At 36.6% G+C, this 23,610-nt stretch overlaps 1 protein-coding gene across 1 annotated transcript in view; it reads right to left on the bottom strand.

Moving 5' to 3' along the window:
- Window positions 1-3,491: 3,491 nt before the first annotated feature.
- The window catches only part of TMPRSS15 (transmembrane serine protease 15), a 59,344-nt gene continuing 39,225 nt past the window's right edge, over window positions 3,492-23,610 (bottom strand). Inside the window, 11 exon segments of the mRNA XM_063393421.1 lie at window positions 3,492-3,662; window positions 5,359-5,498; window positions 6,396-6,491; window positions 6,726-6,907; window positions 8,558-8,732; window positions 9,176-9,225; window positions 12,488-12,583; window positions 16,312-16,444; window positions 19,363-19,473; window positions 21,852-21,983; window positions 22,479-22,604. Of these exon segments, the coding sequence (XP_063249491.1) occupies window positions 3,492-3,662; window positions 5,359-5,498; window positions 6,396-6,491; window positions 6,726-6,907; window positions 8,558-8,732; window positions 9,176-9,225; window positions 12,488-12,583; window positions 16,312-16,444; window positions 19,363-19,473; window positions 21,852-21,983; window positions 22,479-22,604 (1,412 nt within the window).

Genomic DNA, 23,610 nt, shown 5'->3' with positions numbered 1-23,610 from the left:
GAAAGTGATACCTCATTAATGGCGTGGCCTTTGAAGACAGCTATCTGTTGTTACTTGAGTAAAATATTTTTCTGATGGAAAAAATTCACAGTGGGCAAGAGTTTAAGAGTAAAATCACTGCTTCAGTAAGTCTACATAAGAAAGACATTAAAAGTCATTTAAATATTGCTAATAGTTTCTTAGGAATAATATGTTGGAGCAAAAAGAAGACAAAGGCTTTTTCTTGGAAGTGGCTCTCATAGATTGATTCCAACATTACTCAGGCTATTATCTAGAAACACATTAATTATATTAATTGGTGGATAGATTTAGAGGTAACTGTGATGCATTTAAAGCTGTCTTCTAGAGTTATGATTAACATCATTAATGTCCATTCTCTTTGGTTGCTTAAGAGCTTTCTGTGCCTTAGGAATGGTTGTGCCAGTCATTAGGAGCAGTCCAGGGTGGTGACAGGAGCACTGTGGCTGATTTGTTGGTGACAGTCTGGTGTCAGAGCACAAAGTTAAGGGATTTTACTGCCATTGCAGCAAGGGTTCAAGAGCCTGAGTCCAGCCTTGCTGGCTTTAACACAGATTCATAACTACCACTGGGTGGATGTTGGGGAGAGAGTGACCAAAGCAGAACTGAAGGGTTGCCTGCACTGTGCTGCCTGATGTGCACCACATCATTTCTGACACAAATGTGTCTCAGTTTTTCTGACTACAGAAGAAGTATTCGAAAGATCATTGCCATTAATACTAATTAGTTGCTGAAGCACTTTTGGAAGTGTCTTAAAGCTGCTGTTATGCACTGGTTTAGCTTCCTTTTCAAGGAAACTTCTGTAGTTCAGGTTAAATATTGTTATTCCTATTTAAAATATTATGTAGTTTTTCCAGTCAGTAGGATTTCTTTCTTTGTTCAATCCCCTACTTCAGTTTCCTTTACAGTGAGAAAATACTATGATCCTACACGATCACCAAGACTAGAATTCTTTTACTACTGATGTAAATATTGATTAACTCAGCTGAGGGAAAGAAAGACCTCTTTCTTGGGAAGAGTTGTGTTAGAAGGAACTCGGCTCATTTTTATGGTCTTGAAGGATTAACTCCCTTTAACTTGAGGACTGACTGTTTCTTCATACTTCCAAAGGACATGTAAAGTTGTCACTATCAGTATCATGGTTAATGGCAGCAGAAGTGATTTTGGAGCAGCAATTAGGAGAATGAAGATACCTTCAGGAGTGTTTTTTACACTGTGAAAGTGATGGCTGGGCAGGCATTTGTGCAGACCTGTCTCAAACTCTGTGTGAAGGCAGATGGGGAAGCGGCACCAGTGCTTCTGTCGTGGCTCAGGTTTTGTGTAGAAATAAGAAATATTGGCTGTTGGGACAAAACACTTCCATATTTATCACCATATCCATCCTCTGTTTCAAAGCATCTTGTTCTGCCCAAGTGTTTTAAGACTGTATTGACTGGTTTCTGCACAGGTTAATTTGCAGACAGCTGAAACAGTGGATGTTCATCAAAGGCTAGAATGTGATTGACTAAGGTTATGTTAGTTTTATCTAGACATAATTAGTTGAAATAAAATGGCTTTTTAAATTAAAATAGTTTCTATGCTATATCCTTTTATGCCAGGTTTTATAATAGAACTTTTTCAGTCTGATGAGGTGGTTTATCAATGTATATCTCAAAATACATTTATATTTTGCATTTTGAGAAGCAAGAAAATGCACACAAATAAAAATATCTTACTGTATTCCTGGGAAAGCACATTTTCTAGTGACTGGATCTGCTTTCAGTTGGCTTTTGTATTTCATTAACAGACCGAAACACAATGTACAATAGTGATATATGGTAAATAATGTAAAAATCAGGTCATATTTTACTTAAGCATTTTAATGTAATTGCTTCACCTATATCAATTTATACAGATAGCAAAATTCTCTACTTTTCAGAGTGACAGGAGAAACAATGGTCTTCTATGAAAGATAAAATTTGCAACTTTAATACTTTGATGTTAAAAAAATATGTCTTTCATATAAGAGACTGTCTAAAACACCTTCTTACCGCCCCTCTGTCATAATTATGTTTATCTATGTTCTTTGTGATCACAGACCTCTCGATAAAGCTACAGATTTTGGTCTGGACCTAGTTCTCTAATACTTACAAAGACCTGAAAGCAGTTTGGGATGGGGTTTGTTTGTTTGTTTGTTTGTTTTAATCAGTGACTGCCAACCTCTATTTGCAAGCATTTCATACCTGCATTTAGGGTTGCAGGAACCAAATCCAGGTGAGTACACCAATCATACACCTGTGTGTAGGTGTAGCTACACAGTGAGAGTGCACTTTGTAGTTCTGGTGCTGTGGAATGATAAATACATTAAAGTCCTGCACTGGTCTGACAACAGAAATGAGGAAGTGAATCATGTTACACTAAGACACCATAGACTTTAAGGCGCTTGAACAAATAAGTAATTATATTTTAATAGAAACCTATTTATAAAAGAGCTCAAGATAACCCCCTTATTTCAGTTTTCATATTCTTTTCCCCTTTAGAATGCTGTAATGGGTTACCCTGCTAGTATAACACTTCTTTTTTTTATAAAGCACAAAATATGTATTAAAAATCACCAGTACAGAAAAAGCATAATATAGGAACACTATTATTCATGAGGGAGAGCTGGTACTCATTATTGTCAAATGTTTTTAAAAACATCACTTTTTATGAGAAGAAGTTGTGGTATTGTGAGTCTGTGGTTGGGTGTGGACAAGCACATCTCTATAATTGTTTGAATAATTGCCAAACACTTGCCTAGAAAGAAAACTAAAAAGCTCCATTCAATCCTTTTTTTAACTCTATTAATTCCAAACACATTACACTAGAGAGAACTTTTGGCTGACATTCAGTTTATTCATTAGAAAGCAGCATGATCCATGGTCAGCCTTTCTGCACAATCCATAAATTCCAGAGCCTGTTGTAATAGGCAAGGCAGAGGAACTCCCATGAGCCCAGTTTAAAGAGAGAACATACACTTCTGTTTTGGTATGCAGAGAGATTGCTGGGAAGAGTTGACTCTGCATTATGATGAAATTGCACATTGAAAAGCACAATATAAAAACCTAAACATAAAAAAGATAATATTTCACCTGGTATTAATAATTTTGATTCTTTTCCACTACATTTACAGTTTGCAATATTTTTTTTTATTTCCTGTGCTTTGTAAAGTCTTCCACTGTGCAGTTAATGCACTGATGTTCAAAGAATGCCTTCCTAAGCTCCTAGATAAAATAAAAAGTAAAATACAAAACTATTTATTAACAAAACCACAGCATCTCATTTGAAATATTGTGCTCACTTGGAAATGGGTCTTACTAACAAACAGAAGTTATCAATGTTTTCCTCACCAAGATTTACGAGTTTATTCAGTTCCTCTGTGAGATTGAAATGGCAGCCTAGTTTATATCGTTATGCAATGTCTTACTTTCAACATCTAAATTTCATTTCTATAATTAAAAGTTATCAAGCTAATAGATGATGCTTTTGATCCAGTCCACAAACATGGTGACTCGAACATACACTCCTGGTTGTTGGGGAAGTGCACACCCGTCTCCAAAGGATACCACACCAACCAAAAACCACTTGTCCCCATCTTCAAATGTCAGAGGGCCGCCTGAATCCCCCTGCAATAACAAATTCAGAAGTTAAAAGTGAACAGTGTCAAGTCTCAAACAGAGCCTGTTTATGATGTTTGTTCATTTTGTCTCTTAAATCACAGATGCTCTACCCTTGTATTTCCTGAGCACCAGGAAGTGAGATCGAGATAGGTATTTCCATGTGGAAAAAAAAAAAACTTGAAAGGATCAGTTTCTTTTCTTCTTTATTTTTAAATTATGTGAGCTTAGGCTGACCTTAGTCTTCTAATAGAAGACTGAACTTAAAGGGATTTTTTTTAAAAAATCTTATTCCTTTTATGTTCAGCCCTTTGTATTTCATGAAGCCTGGGTAAATGTGGAGGATTTTTTTTCAGTTGAATATATCCAGCCAAAACACTAGTTCTATTTTCAGAGTTTCCGCAGTTCCAAATTTAGAGAATAAAATAACAAGATTGCCAGAAGAGGTGCCCTTTTCTCTCACCTTCTTTTCAATAGTTTAGCAGATGTGGCATTGTAATAGAGACTGAATTTGATTTAGCTTGAGTGGGAATGAGTCAGCCATGGATATCTTGTTTTGATGAGAAAGAAAACAATTACTCTTTTTCATTGTCTATCAAGTTAGTTGAACCAGTATTAATTGTGTCTTCCCTAGGCCCTGTGAATGGATCCTTACCAGAGAATTCTGCAAGGACTCAGCCATTAAAATACTTCTGCATGCCAGAACGTTAAAGGCTGTGACAGCAGCCTAAAGGGGGATGTGTTATCAGGACTCAGTTGTTCATCTTTGCTCATGGCTGACTGGTCATTGATCACAGTGCTGGTCACTTGTACTCTCTATCAGCCTGTGGTGCTACACTGAGTTTTTTTGTGTGAGTTTTTCTGTGGGTTTTTTGGGGTTTTTGTGTTTGTGTGTGCTTATGCTTTTGTTCAGTAAAAGGTTCAGTAGGAAAAAGGGAAAGGAAAGCCATGAGAGGAAAGGACATTAGGCTTGAACATAGTCCTTGCTCTAGACTGAACTGGGCAGTCAGGGGACGTGGTGAAGGCTTAGGTTGGGAGGGCAAGGCAATATGAAAAACTTTGTGAGAGTGCTCCTCATCAGGCTAGAGGGAAGCCAGCCAGTCTCCATGCCTCAGACTCTGTATTGCTGGAAGAAAAACCATGTGGCAGCCACCTCTGAGTACATCCTCAAAGAGAAGCAGTGAGTTATAAAGAGAGCTGGCATGGACAAAAATTAAACCCACAGGAAAATATATCAGTGCAGAAAGGCAGCCTCTTTGAAATACTGGTGTCTGCTCAGGAAAGGTCTCCAGTCTACAGATTTTGGGGAAAAGCAGCTTTGCTCTCTCTCCTTCCCTTAATGAAGGATTTCTAAGGCTTCATTCTATTTGGTATTTATTTCTCTGTTATCTGCATTTCCCTAAGCAAGTGCCTCTTTACTCCATGGAATTACTCTGCAGGAATTATTCAAAGCCAAGTGCAGAAAATTTCCAGTCCTCATATTTATCTCCCTCCATGATTGTTTATGCCAAGATGAAACCAAAAAAATATATATATTTTAAACTTGTATCCTGAAAAATTATTAAATGGGCAAAGTATCATGAGCAGAAATTACATTAATAGACAGGGATTGTTCTGCTTTGCGTGAGTGGAGGATCGGGGAGCATTTTATTCAGTAACTAGATGAGTTTTATGCCAGCAGTGGAAATGAGTTGCTTCTACTTACCTGGCAGGAATCTATTCCTCCCATGTCATATCCTGCACAGAGCATATTCTCTGTAATATTGTATTTTGGCATCCATTCCTGGCATTTCTCATTGGAAAGGAGAGGGACCTCTGCTTCTTGCAATGCATTTGAAATGAGACCTGATGAAAATACAAAGAACATTTACCTGCAGCATTAAATGTGTGCACCCCGCTGGGAACGCTGCTGGTTTTGTTCCTGTTCCAGCATGCTCGGCACGCTCCCGAGCAGCAGGAATCCCTGCCTTACTGCTGTACTATCCAGGCTTATGCCCCTCTAACACAGCCACTGATTAAACAGGGCTTGTTAACTGGATTCTGTCTTTCATTTGTGTAATGGGACTGAATTTGGTTATAATTAAATCAAGATTATTAAAATCAATGACTATGAACTCGCAGTGGGGCTATCTAAAAGATAATTAAAGGCTTAGGAACGTGGGTTGTCCAGTATTTCCTCACTATTCACTGTGTAACTTTGGTTATTTATTTTTAATTTTTTTTAATTAATTCTTACCCAAAAATTTAAATGCAATTTAATGTAGAAGTCAATGTATTCAACTGTGGAAGTGAAATGGCATGTTTATTATTGCAGAGAGACTCCAAATCTGGAGCATGTGACATACAAGCAGAACATACATTTCACACTGCAGTCAGTTTTCTTGACTTCTAGGGAAAATCATTTGCACATTGTCAGAAAGACTAATCTTCCTCTTCCTCCACCCAATATCTGGAACCAAGATGTACATATTTCATGTTGAGAAGAGTAGTCATCATAACTCCTAAGTGGATGTAATAAGCTTTCTTCGTAGCCTAATGAACTTAGATATGCATGCTTGCTTCTAATAAATATGTTATAACTATAATTTTGCTTCAGAGAAGGAATAGTGTTATAAGATAGTTTCTAAATTTCCATATGGAGAAGTAACTCTCTAAACTATTTGACCTTAACTCCTGTGGAACAGCAACAAGCTTTCCCTCACAGCTACACGCCTGTCAGAATTTTCCTAGCAGATGACCCACCTTCATTATTAATATATCCCCAGCCAGCAATGGAGCAGTTGATTCCTGGTAAAAACTGTTGTTTTTTTTCTGGTAGGCAGATAGGCCGTATGTAATCTGTGAATGAGAAACAAGCAATCAATTTCAGCCTGTTCCCTGTATTCAGATTTTTATGAAGTCACACTAGAAAACTTTTTAACTCAAACCCACCTTTTGGCCAAGATATCCAGGAGATACTGGCAGACTCCCCACCACCCTCATATGCTTTGCATATGTTTTGCATAAGGAATAAGTGGGAATAAATGGAAATAAATGGGAATAAATGGGTCTTTTGGGAAAACAGAACCTCACCTGTGTACTGCACTTTGTGTTGAAGGTGCATCAGAGCAATATCACTGTCTTTTGTTTGCTTCATGTAGTGAGGATTTATGATTATTCTGTCGATGTTTTGAACCACTGCAGGAGGCTGTGCCAGATCTGACTGAAGGTACAAGCCAAGAACCGCTTGCCAGCGCGACGGCTTTAATTGTCTCCTAGGAGTGCAAGGAGAGTATTCGCAATTAGGAACTATTGATGGAAGTTTTGAGCTACACGTTACCAGATGAAATGCTGATTTTTAGCCTCGTGGTACTCCACAACATTTGCCTGTTTTGTCAGATAAACAGAGCAGAGTAGATGTGCTTAGAATTCTGTGAGAATCGCTGTGTTAAACACCCACGCTGCAGATAGGCATTGCTGATTTTTTTATGGTGAGCTTATAATTCATTATTTAAAATGAATTAATCAGACGGTGGTGCAGAGGAGGAAAATACATTAACTAAATTACCATGGCTTTTTAAACACGATGAAGAATACTGCTGACTGCCCAGTAGGCAATTAATATTGGTCCCAGTGAGAAGATTGTAATGGAATGTCTAAAGAATAAGAGATCTGAGATGTTATTGGAACTGCTGCAGCTCATAGACTTGGAAAACTAGTCTCAGTTTTTAATCTCAATGAAAAAAGATACACTAAGGCAAAATATGGCACAATCTGCATTTTTTTTCCTAATCTACACATGCTGGTTTGAGCCTGCATTCATCAGAGAACTTAAATATTTTCTGGTTTTTAATCAATCACTTTATGGTTTAAAAAGTACATTTGCAGCCTGATTGTTGGACTGAATTGGTTTCTGCTCATCTTTGGGATTGACATCAAGAGGTTCTTTTGTTCTAAACCAGGGGTGTTCAAGTTAAATGTTCAGAAGGTGTGAAACTGCAAGCTTCAATTTAGGAAAATTCTAGAAAAGGCAAGATGATAAAATTAGATTTAGTTGAAAATAGAAAGGTGATTTGAGTGAAAAGGAAGTATCAAGACAACTGAGGATTTATTGTGTGGAAACCAAGAGGGCTTAATCCTTTTCATTTTAGTGTTTTTGTGTGGAATGTAGTTTCTTTCGTGCCATGAGGCAGCATTAGGATTTTGGCAGTCTCCATTGCCTTATTATTTAGCTATTTGTAGTGAGAACTGTACTCTAATTTTGAATTTTCATTTTTTATTTTTTTGCCATTCCAGTTTCTGTATGTCTTTTACAACACTTGTTTTTACTGTAGATATTATGAAAGCAAACCCTAGAAAATATTTCAGTATACATCTCTTCTTTGAATGGTACAAATAACACCATCAAGAGGACATCCAGTATTGACTAATCAATGCACTTGAATCAAGATTCATTCCAGTGATGCACTGTAAATCTTGATCAATCCATGATAACATACAGGAGGAGCGCTGGGTTTAATTTATGAGATATGATGTCACCTTTCATACCACTGGTAGGGATTCACCTAGTTTATAATCAGGTTCACCTAGTTCACCTAATTTTTATAATAAATTATTGTTTATAATTTCCATTTATAATTATAAACAATAATTATGGATTAAGTACCTATGCTCAGTATTAACACCATGCATTTAAAGTGCAATTCCTTATTGTTCAGGAAATGCTGCTTGGTTTCCACAATCCTCTTACGTTGAAGTAAGGCCTGAGGATTTCCCAGGAAGTAAAGGAATGTTCAGCTGAGCCTACAAGTGGTTGAAAACACGGTAATTAAACCAGGAGTTTGTTGTTAATTTTTCACATCAGTGTCACAGTTTGTTCATGATCAGATGCTTTCCCAGTGAACTTGCCCATCAAAGAGCATTACCCATATACACAGTGTGCTGCTGTCACCAGCCACTCATCGCTGACCAGGGAAGCTCCACACACGGGCTGGAAATTAAAATGCAGCGAAACTATCCAAGGCCAAGCCTCTCTTCTGGCATCACTTCCACCCACAATCCTTGTTCCACCATTCTCAGTTACCAGGTGTTTTCCACAAGCTATGATAAAGCAAAATAGAATCAAGTTTAAAAAAGTAAATAAATAAAGGGATGTAACATATTTTATTAGACCTGTCAATTTTCTTGGGGAAAAAAAAAAAGGCTTTGTAGAATCTAAACTGCTATTCAAAAATACTGTAGAAAAAAGTTTGGGTTTTTATAGCTGAAATCAAGATGCAACTGCCTAACTTGGATTTAGATGTTTTCTTTCCTCAGACCTTCTGGAATTTTTATACATTTATTTTATATATATTTTCACTACAGATCCATCTCTAGTGTACCCTTAACACTGAAATCGAGTGAAGACTAAATTTTCCTGTGTTTATATCATTATGGGTATGGCATTTATAGCCCATTCCCTAACCTCTCCATTCAAGCTATAAACATTAGGCTTTGTGGTCTGAACAATTTGATCTCTCTGTGAAATAGTCCTGTGTACTTACTTTGAATGTTACATTGCAGATGAATCACCAGGCTGTCCAAACAGTGCTCTCTAGAATGAAAGTGCAATTAATTCACAAGTATCTGCACACCAGATAACTCTGACTGTCAAATATATATACATACAGAGAGAAATTTATACAATCATATATATGAGTACATTCTTTTAGCAGTATCAGCCTGTTAAGTGTAATAACTAATGCTACAAGTTTAAATTATATTGTAATTATAAATATACATTATATGTTATACTATTTTAAATGTACATATTCCCCTTCACTGGGCACTTAATTTATTTATATTATGGAAATAAAAGTAGACTTTTCTTGTGTTTCAGGGAAATGAGTCATCTGTCCGTGACAGATTTGCAATAAAATTACAGCTGCCTATGGTATTTTTTCCTACCTTTTGAGATGTTTTCAATAGCTTACCACTAGAGATCAGTGTGGCCAAAGAATTTAAGAGGTTAGTTTTATATCCCTGTATCATTTTACTAAGAAAATAATGTTACTGTAAATTACATAGTTGCATATGCTAGGTTAGAAATTATTTAGCAAAGATATAAAGCCAGAGCCTGAAGAGCACAAGACCACAGATCAAAACTGCTCAAGCATTTCTGATACCCAGAGGTTTTAATATTCTGTTCATAGTCTGTAATGAATCTGAAGCACTTGGGACAGTGTGTGTGCTAGCAATTCAAATCTGATACACACAGAAATATGAATGAGAGGAAGATAGAAACTGGAAACAAACTGCCAATAGTTTGTTTGCAGTGAGCATTTCCACAATCCATTTTTAAATAGAATAGGTGAAGGATGCTTTAAACATGATAGGGAAAGATGCAACCCTCACTGTGTTTGCTCTAAAATTTGATACCTGCTGTGAGGGAGATGTGACCCAGAAATTTCCCAATAGCACAGTGGTACAAGAAATTAAGTTTGAGCAGTAACCACCCACCACCTCTCCAGTTAAACCTTCACTATAGTGGGATGCAAATGAGATATTCCTCTGGCCCTGAATAGGCCCACATTGTCATTTTCCATTTCAAGGTAGGTACCTAATTTTAAAGCTGTAATTTAAAAGGTGGGAACCAATCTCTGTGATTTATATTCAAATCTGTATTGACTTCATAAGGGTGTCCCTTTGTAACCAGATAAACATGAAGGACAACCAGAAATGCATAAACCCACAGGAAACCAACACCATCTTCTGCATAAACTTCATAGCAGCTAAATACTCTTATTCACAATGCCTTCATAGGCTTTCAAAGGGGGGTCAGTGCTGCTGCATATTAGGGTTTTTATCTGATCCTATGCCTTCTCATAGGTAAATGCATGAACTGCCCAACTAACAACCAAAATGTCAGATTTGCCCCTATAATTTTACATTTTCAGAGTAAAGAGAGTTGCCTGTCCCACCACAAGTATCTACTAGGTGGTTTAGTAGAAATTACTTCATTTGCCTCTTTTTTTCTTCTTTGTGAAGCTAGCTGCTAGTAGGAAAAGCACTTCCTTGCCTGCACTTCAGGCCAAGAGTCCTCAGCTGCCTCTTGGTCAGCACAGGAGTGGCCAAAAAGCAGCAGAGACATGTGCTGCACACCCTCCTCTCAGTGTCAGCTGTCAAGCAGCACGCCAGGCAGAAATCTGGAGTAGTTAGGATATCTGTGAGCATGATCTTCACTTAGAGCTGGCAAAAACAATTGGTCCCTGTGGAATCTGCTCACATAGATCTAAAAGGCAGGCTCTGAGGCTCTTACAAAGCTATCCTGCCAAAAATTACATTACCTAAGGGCACCAGAGAATGCTTTTGCTGTCTCTGTCACTGCAGCTTTCAAGCCCTAATATATGTGCCCTCCTTTGTTTCAGTGGTGGATGCACTTGAATGAAAATCAAAGACAATGTGAGAAATACATTTTCTAATTAGATTACCAGTTAATGAATTCAGTTGCTTAAATTATCTAATCTGTGTGATCTTTCTAGCATTCATTATATGTACAAAAACCAAGTGTGAATCTGCAATAGTGTCGCCCTGCAAAATGATTCCTATCAGCTCTCCAGATGAAACATGGGAGAAGACACATATTTCTGCAACAGAAATACAACTAAGATAAATGAATTTATTCCATTTCCTCCTGCTTTAATCACTTTTAGTATTTAATAGGTATTGACAGAAGACATCTTTAAATCATTACTGCTCTGGTTTAGACACTCACTCAAGAAAAAAGGAAAAATAGCCTCCAATGATATTCCATTAGTTTAAGATAACTATTCCATTAGTTTCACCTCCCATGCCAATGATAAATGTTTGGGGTTAACAGAGTATAACTAGAACATAAAATGTAACTTATAATATTTTTCCTGTAGACAAAATAATAGACCACAGAAAATTAAGAAGTGTCTCTTGCTTTATTACTATGTGGTATGTTTGTAAAGGGAAACTGAAAGAACATGGACCCTTGCTGTCCTCAACATGGTTTCAGCATTTTAGCAATTAGACAGTAATTTTCTGGCTCAGTGTTCTGGTAGAAATCCAGAAAAAAATTATGCAGTAAACCCTCTTATAAGCAGAAAACAGTAATTGAAGTAATTACAATTCTTTAAATTGATGATGGCAAGCTTTTCTCCTTGGGAGTTGCATTGTAAATCTCACCATTTCCTGAGGATGCAATCCTGTGCTAATATCACATTTTCATTGAATCTACAAGAAAATACCCTTTTGTAGCATCTTCAGAATCACTTCAGCTATTATTTGGACTGAGAAAGGTTGGAATAGAACCAAATCTATTCTGAGGATCACATAATCTAATGACTCACTTGTAAACATGGAGACAAATCCAGAAGTCATTTTTTGAGTGGGGATAGTTTGCTTGAATATAGATATCTGTCTGTGGATGGCTTAAATTAGCAATCCTCAGTATGTCCACAGTCTATATCAACATCAATATGCGATCTATATCTATTTCAATAAAGTCAAAGGACTATAGAGTGTGACTCATATTTCAAGAGATGCTTTGATGGATCACATTTGGGAGTGCTTATTTTTCTCTGCTGATTACAGAGAACCTTCTGTAACTACGGGTGAATGTCACTCCATCTTAATTCTTCTGTGTTATATATAGGTAGTCTTAATTCTACTATATTATGTACTCATAATTTAGAGATTTCTGGATAAATATTTTGCTAAAAGAACATATCATTCCCACAGTAAATGGATAGAGACTTCAATTAGGATTTGAGCTACATATTACTGCATAAATAATCACCACCATACTTAAAGACATCGTTTGTATGAGGAAGAAAACTCACTGTACCCACCTTTTTGTAAAAATCAGGCTGTGGTTACCTCCTTTGGTGATGGTGACAAATGGGCCATCTCCAGTGAATAATACTGCTGATGACATATTTGCATCCCTGGGACAAAAAGACACATGCATATTTTTAGATACATGCCCTGTTCCACCAGTGGAGCAATATTTGGGAGATGATTATGCTGATAGAATAAATACCAGCTTTTTTTTGCTTGTTTGTTTTCTTTTTCTTCTCCTCAAATAATGACTCTTTAGCAAGAAATTTTTGGGATTGAAACTCGTTCAGATTAAAATGTGAGTTACTTACTTCCAGTCTTACATCTTATTGTAAGATTTCTAATGCTACCCTAATACTGAAAGAGACTTTAATTCTTTTGATGGCAGTAAATATTTATTTTGGCTTTTCAGTGCCACAGTGCAAGGTTTGAGACACCAGTTCTTAAATGTACGGAGCTAGAACTTAGAATGCCAAACAGGGCAGTAAAAGCTGAACCTTGGGGTGTCACAGTCTTGCTTTTTTGAGGGGTGCAGTTACATTTATACTATACTGTCTAGGAAAGAAATGAAATTATATTTTGTATCATGAAGAATCTAATGGAGTAAAAAAGAAGTTAACTTGCACCTCATAGATCTGTTGAAATCAGAGTAGCTGTGGAATAACTCAATAATGTTCATGTTTGCTATTGAGCAGGAGTGGGCTGTATTCATATAGTCACAGATTTACAGAACAGTTTGGGTTGGATGGGACCTTCAAAGGTCATGTAGTCATTTTACAGGCATCAATTAGTCTATTCTTTGATTTTTTTTTTTTTTTTTTTTTTTTTTTTTTTTTTTTTTTTTTGGTTAGCAATGGCCTTTTGAGCTAAGAATTCTGTGTACTATTAGTGAGACAAATTGTTTTGACATTTAGAACCCATATCCAGATTTACTCTATAATCCATTCTGCATCATGTACTTTGTGATACTTCATATGACCACTTTGGAACACATATCTGTGAAACATATTTGCTTTCCCTTGATGAAGCATGGGGAAAAAAGATAGCTGTGGTTAGACTGCACAATTTTTTGGGGGGTGACATCCTTCCATCTGGCCCTTTAGCCTTACACATCTCAGAGCAAGAAGAGAACCATTTATTTAATACACAAGGAGCACCTGCAGGTTTGATACACAGGGAGCACTTGCATTGTGTCTTCTCTTCAAATGCAGTAAATCTCACTCTCCTGGGAAGGTTGAAGTCTGGAATCTGCCTGCAAATCTGCTGTGTATGAAGTAAAGAGGTGTTCAACAACCCTGCAGTGCCACCAGGAGAGTTGGGTGGTCCAGCTGCTGGAAAAGTCACTTCTGCTGCATTTCTCAGCCTGGAAGTGCCTTTTAGACAGTCTGAGAGAGCAGTAAAGTGCCAGGCTAGGTAGGCAGAGTCAAATTCTATGATGAAGAACTTTGCTGAGACCAGCAAAGAACTCGCAGGAACTAATTTCCTTCTGAAGAGTGCTGCAAGTTCATGAAGAAAATAGAATGAGGGGTTTCAGAGGAAAGCCTAAACTCTCACTCTTGTTGGACTTTTAGATGTGACAAAATTGCCAGGTCTACCCCCATTCCTGGGTACAATTCAGCAAAGACCCAGCTGGCTCTGGTCCCAGGGAAACAGGGTTGTTTTGCATCTGCCCAGTGGAATGGCAAAAAGCTCAGTGTGTGATTTTCTTGGTTCCAGGAAATAAGATGCTGACAACAGATTTCAGCAGTGCTGCCAGATGCACAGAGCTAACACTGCAAGCTGAGCAAAGGATTATTTTCAGGTTTCCCCAGAGCATCAATTTGTTCATCTTGCATCCCAGACTCATTAAGAAGATTTGTAAACTATTTGCCTAAGGTATATTTTGCAGATGCCTGATATGCATGTCCCCAGGCTGGCTTCTTATTTGGTGCAAATCACAAATGCAACAGCCACATATTTGAAAAATGGAGGCAAAGGGATTCACACGTGAGATTTATTAGAACCTGTGAGGAACATTACACTTTCTAGCCCAGGTACATAAATATGATCCAGGACTCCTATCAGCTCAGTCCTCTTCATAAATTAAACAGCAAGTGAGACTAGCAAATTTATAAGCAATTAATAGTAAAATTAAATTTTCCTGGATGAACTTTAGCCTGTCTTTCTAATAAAGCATGATTCTAGGTTGCAATTCAGTGTAGAAGCATGAGCTAAAGCCTACTCAGGAGCTGTTATTGCAAACATCCATTTAGTAACAAATATGGTGACTCTTATTAATGCTACAGGGGGATTCAAGGAAAACAGAAGTGTGATGTTCACAGGAATTACATATATATATATGCATCTATTCATATATCAATACATAAATATAGATACATACATATGAGAATTTTGTCCTATGCTATAACTGCAGTAGCACCCAGGTACAAAAATATCATACAAGTTAGGTTTAAAAATATTTTTCTTGACAGTGAGAATATGTAATAAAACTAGAAATGGAATTAATAAGAAAAAAATAGGAAGCTTAATAGGAACTCTTTTAGCAAGTGCACCTGAGTAGTTTATAGAGACAACCTGAAAGATATTGCCACAGAATGTTATGGGCACAAAGCATTAAGTAATTTTTAAAAGGTAGAATATCATGGAAGGCTAAGTTTGTTGCCTATCAAATGTGTCAATTAAATCCATAGACTACAAAACTACTTCTGTCCAGAAGGGAAAGGAGGCAGGGCAGGGGCAGAAAGAACCAGAAGCAGAAGGCCACTGGCCACTCTAAAGAACAAGATATTTGATCAGAAGCACATTTAAACACAGTTTGTATGTTCTTACATGTATGCATACATAAATTACAGTCAGGATTTGTGCATGTAGCTACCCGACATTTATGTAAACTCAGTACTTACCCAAAGGAAAAATAAAAAACCCACCAGCAGACATTAATCCAATTAAAAGCATTTCTGAAATAACACTTGTGTATTTTTCTAAGTAATTCTAACTCTGTGATAGCTGCAATTAATTTATCAGAAGGGGATTTGTAGGCATCTTTCTTTGGTCAGAGACAAAAATAATGAATTGCAGGCTTAGAATTTAGTCTGATTATTAAGTGGGTGAGTGACATACCCTAAAAGTCTCAGCACTGCAAGAAAACTAATTATTATTCAGTGGATGGCAGTGGAGTAGAACATGATTTAAGGGTAAAATTTAGGCCATAAATTGATGGCCTAATCAATTGAAAAATGCAACACCCTGCACTCAACAATCCCCATGTTTCCCCTGGAAATACTTCTGAACACTGACTAAAGCCAAATCTGTTTTTCTGTCATATACTTCCCTACTCCATCCCTGCTCTAAGTCCATCTCAAGGGAAATTCCATCTCCTCTCCCAGCAGCTCATATCTAATGATGGGAACGAAACATGTTGGGAGCCCAGCAGCAGAATATCCAAGTGCTTATCTCTACTTGGAATGAACAGCAGCTCTAGGAAAGCAGAGCAGCCAAGGCTGCTGCTGGCTCCAAGCTTTACTCTTGAGCCCTCCTTATGAAAGTGAAGCTGTAAACGGTGACAAAGTGATAAAAGAGTGATGCATCCACAACACTCCCCCAGTGTTCTCCAGTATGTATCCTCATGGCCATGCTCAGAGTTATCAATCCTGTACTGAATACCATCAAGACAGCGTTTGCCACACTTTCAAATTTGTTGGCACACCAAGCACTCCGCCTGCCAGAGACAGATACATCTGCCATTTTTTTGAAGAGTACACCAGTAAAAAGTGCCAACATACACTCAACAAATCTGCAAGCAAGTTACAAAGGACAATGAATATTTATCACTCACCCCAACCCCAACAGCTGGCAAACACTGTCTGAAATCTCTCCACTCCAATCATCTGCACATGCCAGATGCCACGTCTTCCCAATCCTGGCCTGTACCAGCCCTTGGGTGCTCAGAGAGCCATTGAGTAATCTCACTGGAAAACAAAATGGGCAGAAGCTTTTTAAGTAGGTGGCAAGCCACTTTCTCCCTGACCCCAAGCAAACAAAAATGTAATATAAAGAGATTTATTACTGCCAATGAAGAACAAGGCAAGAAAAGTTAAAACACATTACGGAGGTAGTAAACCCAGCATCTCCAGGAGGTTGTGTTCCCACAGGAGGGCAATGCTATTGTTATTTCCTACATTTCTGCCACAGGAGAGTTTCATATCTTGTATTTTGCAAATGTGTCAGAAATAGACAAAAACCAGCACATTTTCCATCAACTCTAAACAATGCATTTTTTTTCTCAGTCAGCATTATTTTATTTCCAAATAATGAATGAAGCTTTAGCTCCATGATACTCAGTAACACTGACTGGAAATATGGTTTAAATGAGTGTCGACAAAAAAAAGTAGATTTCCAGTTCCAATTGCTGCGTTTTCATTGGAGTTTTAATTAAAACATTCTCAATAATTAAAAGCTCATTGAAAACCAGTCTTTCTATAAAAACTTTTCCCAAAAGAAATTATTCAGGACAAAAATTCAGAAGCTCATTAACTTACTGCTATTGGCATAGTGACTAAGGAAGTTGGACTCTAATGCCAACAGAATCTCATGTATACTTGTGTATAAATTGAGAATTTTATTATATAATATTAAATTTATATAAAATAATTTCAATAGAGTCTCTTATGTCTTAGCATCTACAGCTTAATTTCAGGCAGGTGGCAAGTATTGCCATTGTGAAGTAGATGAAAGCATGCAATGCACTGACATTTACTTATTACCAAAATATTTTATAAAAAAAATCTTGTGCAGAAAACCTTTTTCCACCAAAACGCTTTCACAAAGAATACCCACAATAGTAAATAAAAAAATTTAGATTTTTAGAAATGCCTCTGTGACACCTGGACTGCATGAATGAAAGAGGTGATATATCGTGATAATAATGGTAAATATTAGATTAAATTAAATAAAATTTTTGAGTTTCTTAAACATATTGGAATTGTATGCACTGCAAGATTTCTCCAAATCACTTTTGACACCTCTCTTCTTGAGAGAACTTGAACTGTAACTCCTTTTTCTTTCTGCTTATCAGATCCATGTTCTCCTCCAAATACATTACTGGTAAGGAATAATAAAGTCACTGAGGATCCAACAACTGCTTAATTCAGATATCATATATTTTAGAATTTTGGCATTTCTTTGCAGTTCCTGGAAGTTTCAGAAGTTGGGGGACCTGAAAAGACAGTTTTTCTATTTCAAATTGCCACTTCTGATAAGACATTGAAATTGGTTTCTGGAAAATGAGCAAGGCTTTTGGACACTGGAAAGACTCAATGTGAGAGTTTCTAATTGAATTTTCATTTTGTTTTAAGACGTAGATTGATTTAGCCAAAGTTCGGTTTAAATGGGATTTTAGAAACAAACCTCCCAGGCTTTTCATGTGAGGTAATTTGTTATGAAGTAATAGACAATCAGTGGCAAAATAAATCTTTGGGAAAATGTACGTTCTGTTAATGTAGGTGATGGTTACCTTATTCAGATCTTCTTCAGCAATGACTGGAAAAAAAATCAAGTTTTCTTTGCTTAAGAAGAAACTGAAGTGAATTTTATTTTACACATCTTAAGAGAAGGATATGTTTGCAACGAAATACCAATGGCACTAATTTGAGGAGTGAATCTGTCTTCAGACATCCATCTATCTATCTATCTATCAATTTATCTATCTATCTATCTATCTGTCTGTCTAACTATCTATCTATCTATCTGTCTATCTAACTATCTATCATCTACCTAACTATCTGTGTGTATTTCCATATGCTATGTATATTTTTATATATATGCATATAAACATGTTGAAATCAATGGACTGTCAGCACACACCTAAAAACATATTGGATCCCTAATAGAGCTCTTTAAAACAAAGGGATTTTGCTAAGCATAAAGACCACTTTTAAATCTTCTGTTAGTTCTCCAAAGATTGTAAGGATGAGCAGCTTAACTGCTGTGCTAGGCCAAACATGATTTTAGCATTAGTCTTACATTCAAATTATTGTTTTAGAGAATCTTGTTTCCCTGCTATGTGAAATGAATTAATATACAGTATTATATATACTGTATATTAATGCATTTTGGAAAGAACTACTTCACCAAAGGGGTGAGGAATAGCAGTGAACAGTGGATGCTGCTTTTGAAGCTGTGCCATCCATTCCCCCAATGGAGTCCAGACGGGTTGGAGGGTGGGTGCCACTTGTTAGAGTTTGGCTTCACACCCACAAAACTATTTGGGAATTTCCACCAAGAACAAGTTTACTCTCTACCCTGCACTGCAGAATTTTTACTGCTGTGACACTCAAATTAGTTACAGCAAAACCCAGGAGAATTTGGAAATATAGAATGAATACAGAAGAAAAGCATACGTTGAGTTTTCATTTAATTTTGAGGCCATTATAAACAACTCTATTTTTGAGCACAGAGGAGCTTCCTACCTTTTCCAGAGTTCTTCACCAGATTCCATACACTGTCTCAGAAAAGTGACTGTTTTCCCACCCCTGACAAACTCAATGAGATGCTGCTGTGCAAACTGGCATGGCCTGCATGCATCTGCAATATTCTACATCAGCTGTGGCTTTTTTCCTGGGCAATTCCTGCCAGATAGGCATGGCTTAGGTTGGATACTAGGGAAAAATTCTTCACCAGAAGAGCTGTCAGGCTTTGGGACAGGCTGCCCTGCCAAGTGGTGGAGTCACCATCGCTGCAGGATTTAGGAGACATGTAGATGGAGCACTGGGGGACATGGTTTGTCTCTGAACTTGGTAGTGCTGGATTAATGGATGGATTCAGTGATCTTAACAGTCTTTCCCAACCTAAATTATTCTATGATTTCTGTTTCTGAAGGAAAGCTTACTGCATTTTGCTTCGTCAGAGCCATCTTCACACTGAGGTACGTTGTCACACAGGTTGTGCAATGGGATGCATTTTCCACTACCACACTGATGCTCATCAACTGTGCAAGCCCCTGAAGGGAAATGAGAGGAAAATTAATCTGTAGTTGTGAGGAAGGTTGATGTTCACAGGAGATCTTACAGTTCATCTGAAGAAAACTATGCAGATAGTATGAAGAACCTTTAATTTCCTTTTCTTCCTATTTCTATCTATCTCTCTTTCAAAATAAAGATAATTTTCAGATAAATAGAAGCTAATTAAAAATAAAATCTGTGGTACTCTGCCTTGCAACTTCTGCTCTAGTTAGAGTTGCTCTGTTAGTAGTGTTCTTCCATTGCAACTGATAAACATGAGAGTGAAGAGTCAAATCCTGTCTAAAGTGACTAATGATTTAAATTTTCAAATGTTCAAGAAATGTTCTCACAAATTTTAGAGACCTTAAACTCTGTCAAGTCAAACATATGAGCAAAGAGGCAATGAGAGTTGAGAGTCTCCTTCTGAAACCTGTTTGTTAGGAAAGGTGGAAGACACAAAAGTAAATGGACTGAATGAGGAAAGCATTCATAAAAGTAGGATTAAGCTACTTCAGAATCAGTTATAAAATAAATTAATAAAATAAAAGCAAATGTGGGAGAGAGTAAATTTAAAGTTATAATTCTTTCTGTGGCCAAAGTGTATTTTTAATGGCTTCATTTATATTACAGGAAATATACAGTCATAAGCTCAAATTCTATAAAAAAATTGTTTCTTTTACCTTCCTGGACTTACTGACAGAAATATTTAATTATCTAGAAGTCTTATTTAAAGCAAGATAATTGATTTACTTCTGAATTTTTAATATTCCTCTAAAATGATTCATTCATCTATCAGCATGGCCTGTATCAAATGGAAGCAGAAGAATATGGTTTATAAAAGGCTTGAACCAGATTTTCATACATTTAATGTCCATAACTAATGACATATATTCCAAAGAACTTAGTTCTTAATTGACAGTGTTTTTTATTACATTGCATACTGCCAAAAAATATTTCTGTTCAAATAATTCTTACTTAAAAAAATAGGGTATTTCATAGAAAAAATAAGATACAAAGAAAAATCTGATTTTCTTCTAAAGTTAATTTCTTTACTGACAATCCTTTTATCCTTAGGCCTGCATGCTAATGGTATTAGTCTCTGTCCTTTGGCTGCAAAGACCATGAATAAGCATAATCATTTTGCAAATGGAACTTTTTAAAGATATTTAACCAGAATTGGCAATGGCCACTCTGAGAATTCTGCCTTGCTAAGCTTAATTTTCACTTTACAAAATATGGGCAAGGCTGGGCCAGCAAAGATGCTGAAACAGCTAAAGCAAAAAGGCAGAGAGGTGTTGGACCGAACAAATGTGATAGAGAAGGCAGAACAAGAAGCACTACAATTTTCTTATTAACATATGAACTAACATCTCAGTCTTGTACACTGGGATTAAACAGAGTTAATTTTACAAACATAGACCAAAGGTGAAGATTTATATATATAGATATATATTAAATAATATTATTATTACTACTGTGAATCCATTAAAAATCTGTCACTGGTTAAACAAGCTGGGAGAAATTTACCATTCCTGAGAATTAAAGTAAGAAAAATAGCCTAAATCCTTGACTTTCTGTTCAGGTAAGTGAAGGGTACTTCACACATTTCTCAATACATATTGCTTTTTTTCTTTGTTTTTCTCCTGTCAGACTTCCATAAATACAAAGCCCCTAATTAATTCAGTCAAGATATGGCCTAGATTAAGTATAATGATTTGTCCTGCTAAGCATATTACTGTTCCATGTAATTTGCATTATGCTTCATTATGCATATTTTGGAGAGTTGATTGCTGAATTATGAGTGACAATTCTAATTGCAGTCCCCAAGAAAATCAAGAGCCTTTCAGAAGGGATCTGGCTGGAAGCAAAAACACTGCTGTCCAAATATTTAAGAGATTAGTTTTTCTCAGGTTATTCACACACCAAAGACATTTTTAAAGAATCAAGAAGAACCGTATTGCAAATATTGATCAGAGTTACCACATACAGTTTTCTAGTGCATGTTATCAATAGTAAATATTTTATAAGTGCATTTAAACACACTTTAATGGCACCCTGAGATTATTTACAAAGTGATGTTGTTTTCCTCAGGTTTTTATAGGGAATAGTTAGTGTTTGCCTTCTTAACATCTGAAGATATTTTGGTCAAAATACTAAGTAAGTTTTCCATATAACCTCACAGAGTTGCACATGATCTAGACATTGCCCAATTACACTAAGAAGCAAACCCATCATTTTCATGCCAGGAAATATAAAATACAGAGGAGCAACCAGCCTTTTTAACATTTACATTTTTCTCACTTTGCCCTCTCCATGTTTTCTGAAATATATTTGGCCAGTGGTATAACCTCTTAAATACAAAGGTTCAGATGCTTACTTAGGTGGTAGCCAGTAGTAAAATTTGCAAGAAATCCCTTCCTTGTGGTAGACTTGTCTGTCCGGAGGATCACTGTCATCTGGTTTGTGGTAGAGAAGACATCTGGCAGTGGGCCTTTCTCTGTGTAGACAGCTATTCACCAGGAAAACATGAGCACATTCAACCTATTCTGTTCACATGCATTTCAAAATGTTCTGGGTTCAAAAGCAAATACTGCCACCACAGGGATGGAGCTGCTCCCCCAAACCTAAGTGCTGTCACACTGCCATGTCAGACCCCACACCAGATTTGACTGATGAGCACAGAACAAGGAGGCTCAGCTAAGAGATTATCCATCTGTTTGCCCACACGTGTAAACAGTCTGATTTACTGAGAAGTTAATTTCACATGGATTGCACGGAGAGCTGAGTGTGTGCAAATGTTTTGGAAACCTGATGTCACACAGAATATGCTTTCTCAATTTTTACTCTGAATTTCTGAGGCCCTAAAAATGCAAAAGAAATGAGAGGAATTTAATTTCCTTGGTATTATATCCATCAGTTTGCTCCAGCAAAATTACATTCATTTTAGTAAAATGATAATGATTAAATGATTACATTCATTTTAGTACCCACTGCTGCTACTTGCCCAAAAGTAAGGAATCTGGTCCTCTGCCATCTCTGACTTCAACCACATCATGAAAACTTTCCAGATCAAAAACCTGAAAATGAAGTTGGATGTTTTTTCCATTTTCAGCATTCAAGTACCACACACCTGGAAAATAGTAACACACACAAATTACCTTTTCAGTAGTGACATTTACTGTGCTATTTTCATGCTGAAGTGTTTTGGGGGAGAAAAGAAAATAATTCTTAAATTCTTAATAATAACCCAAGAAATTAAGAAGTTTAAATCTTGTATTTATAAGCTGCCAAGATCCAAAATTCTATAGTTTCTCATTCTTAAATCATTTTTGAAAACTAATTTTAGAGATCTGCAACTTATACACGTGTTTTTAATCATTCATGTCAGCTGTGAGTTTCCCCAAAGTGGTAAAGCTCATTCTTTTCTGACTGTGACAATGTGACAAATAGTCTTGTCACTTAAGTCTCATTTGATAGTAAAATAATTTTTATCATCAGTCACAGAAGCCTGTCTTCCAAGTTAAAATAGTTCTTTGCTTCTGTTTAGCCTATACTTTCTCATATTTAATCTAAGTGTGGATACTATGGAAATGTTGTAAAGAAAGTAAAAGAAAAAAGAAATCATGAAGTGAAAAGTATTTTCTCACTAGAAGGAATCTCATTTGGGAACTTGTGGAATGAATTCTGGAAATGAGAGCTGTATCTCAAGCAGAACAGAAACATAAAATGGCAACTCTTATGATTACCATCCCAGCATAATTCCCCAGGATTGAAGGAATTGAAGAAATAAATAATTAAAATTTCACTTAGAGGCAATGATAAAGCTCTCTTCCTTGTTTTATCCATCAACAAGACACAGTGGACCACCTTGAAGCATTCACTTCTGCCAGCTCTCTAATCTAAATCAAGTAACATCAGTGAAATAACAATGTCTTCTCTAACTATGTCAAAAATATTCAATAAAGAGAGGATTCTTTACAAAATTCATGCACATATTCTTTGCCTCTAGAAAACCTGAGCTATTTAACAGCAGAAGTGATGATATTAACCTGGCAAATGCACCAGTTATGGTAAAATGGAGACTTTCATCACCTTATGTGGTGCTGCATTGACATAAAGACATTTGACATAATGGG

Source organism: Prinia subflava, chromosome 3, assembly GCF_021018805.1.
Source record: "Prinia subflava isolate CZ2003 ecotype Zambia chromosome 3, Cam_Psub_1.2, whole genome shotgun sequence".
Lineage (NCBI taxonomy): Eukaryota > Metazoa > Chordata > Aves > Passeriformes > Cisticolidae > Prinia > Prinia subflava.
This window is presented reverse-complemented; position numbering and strand designations above follow the sequence as displayed.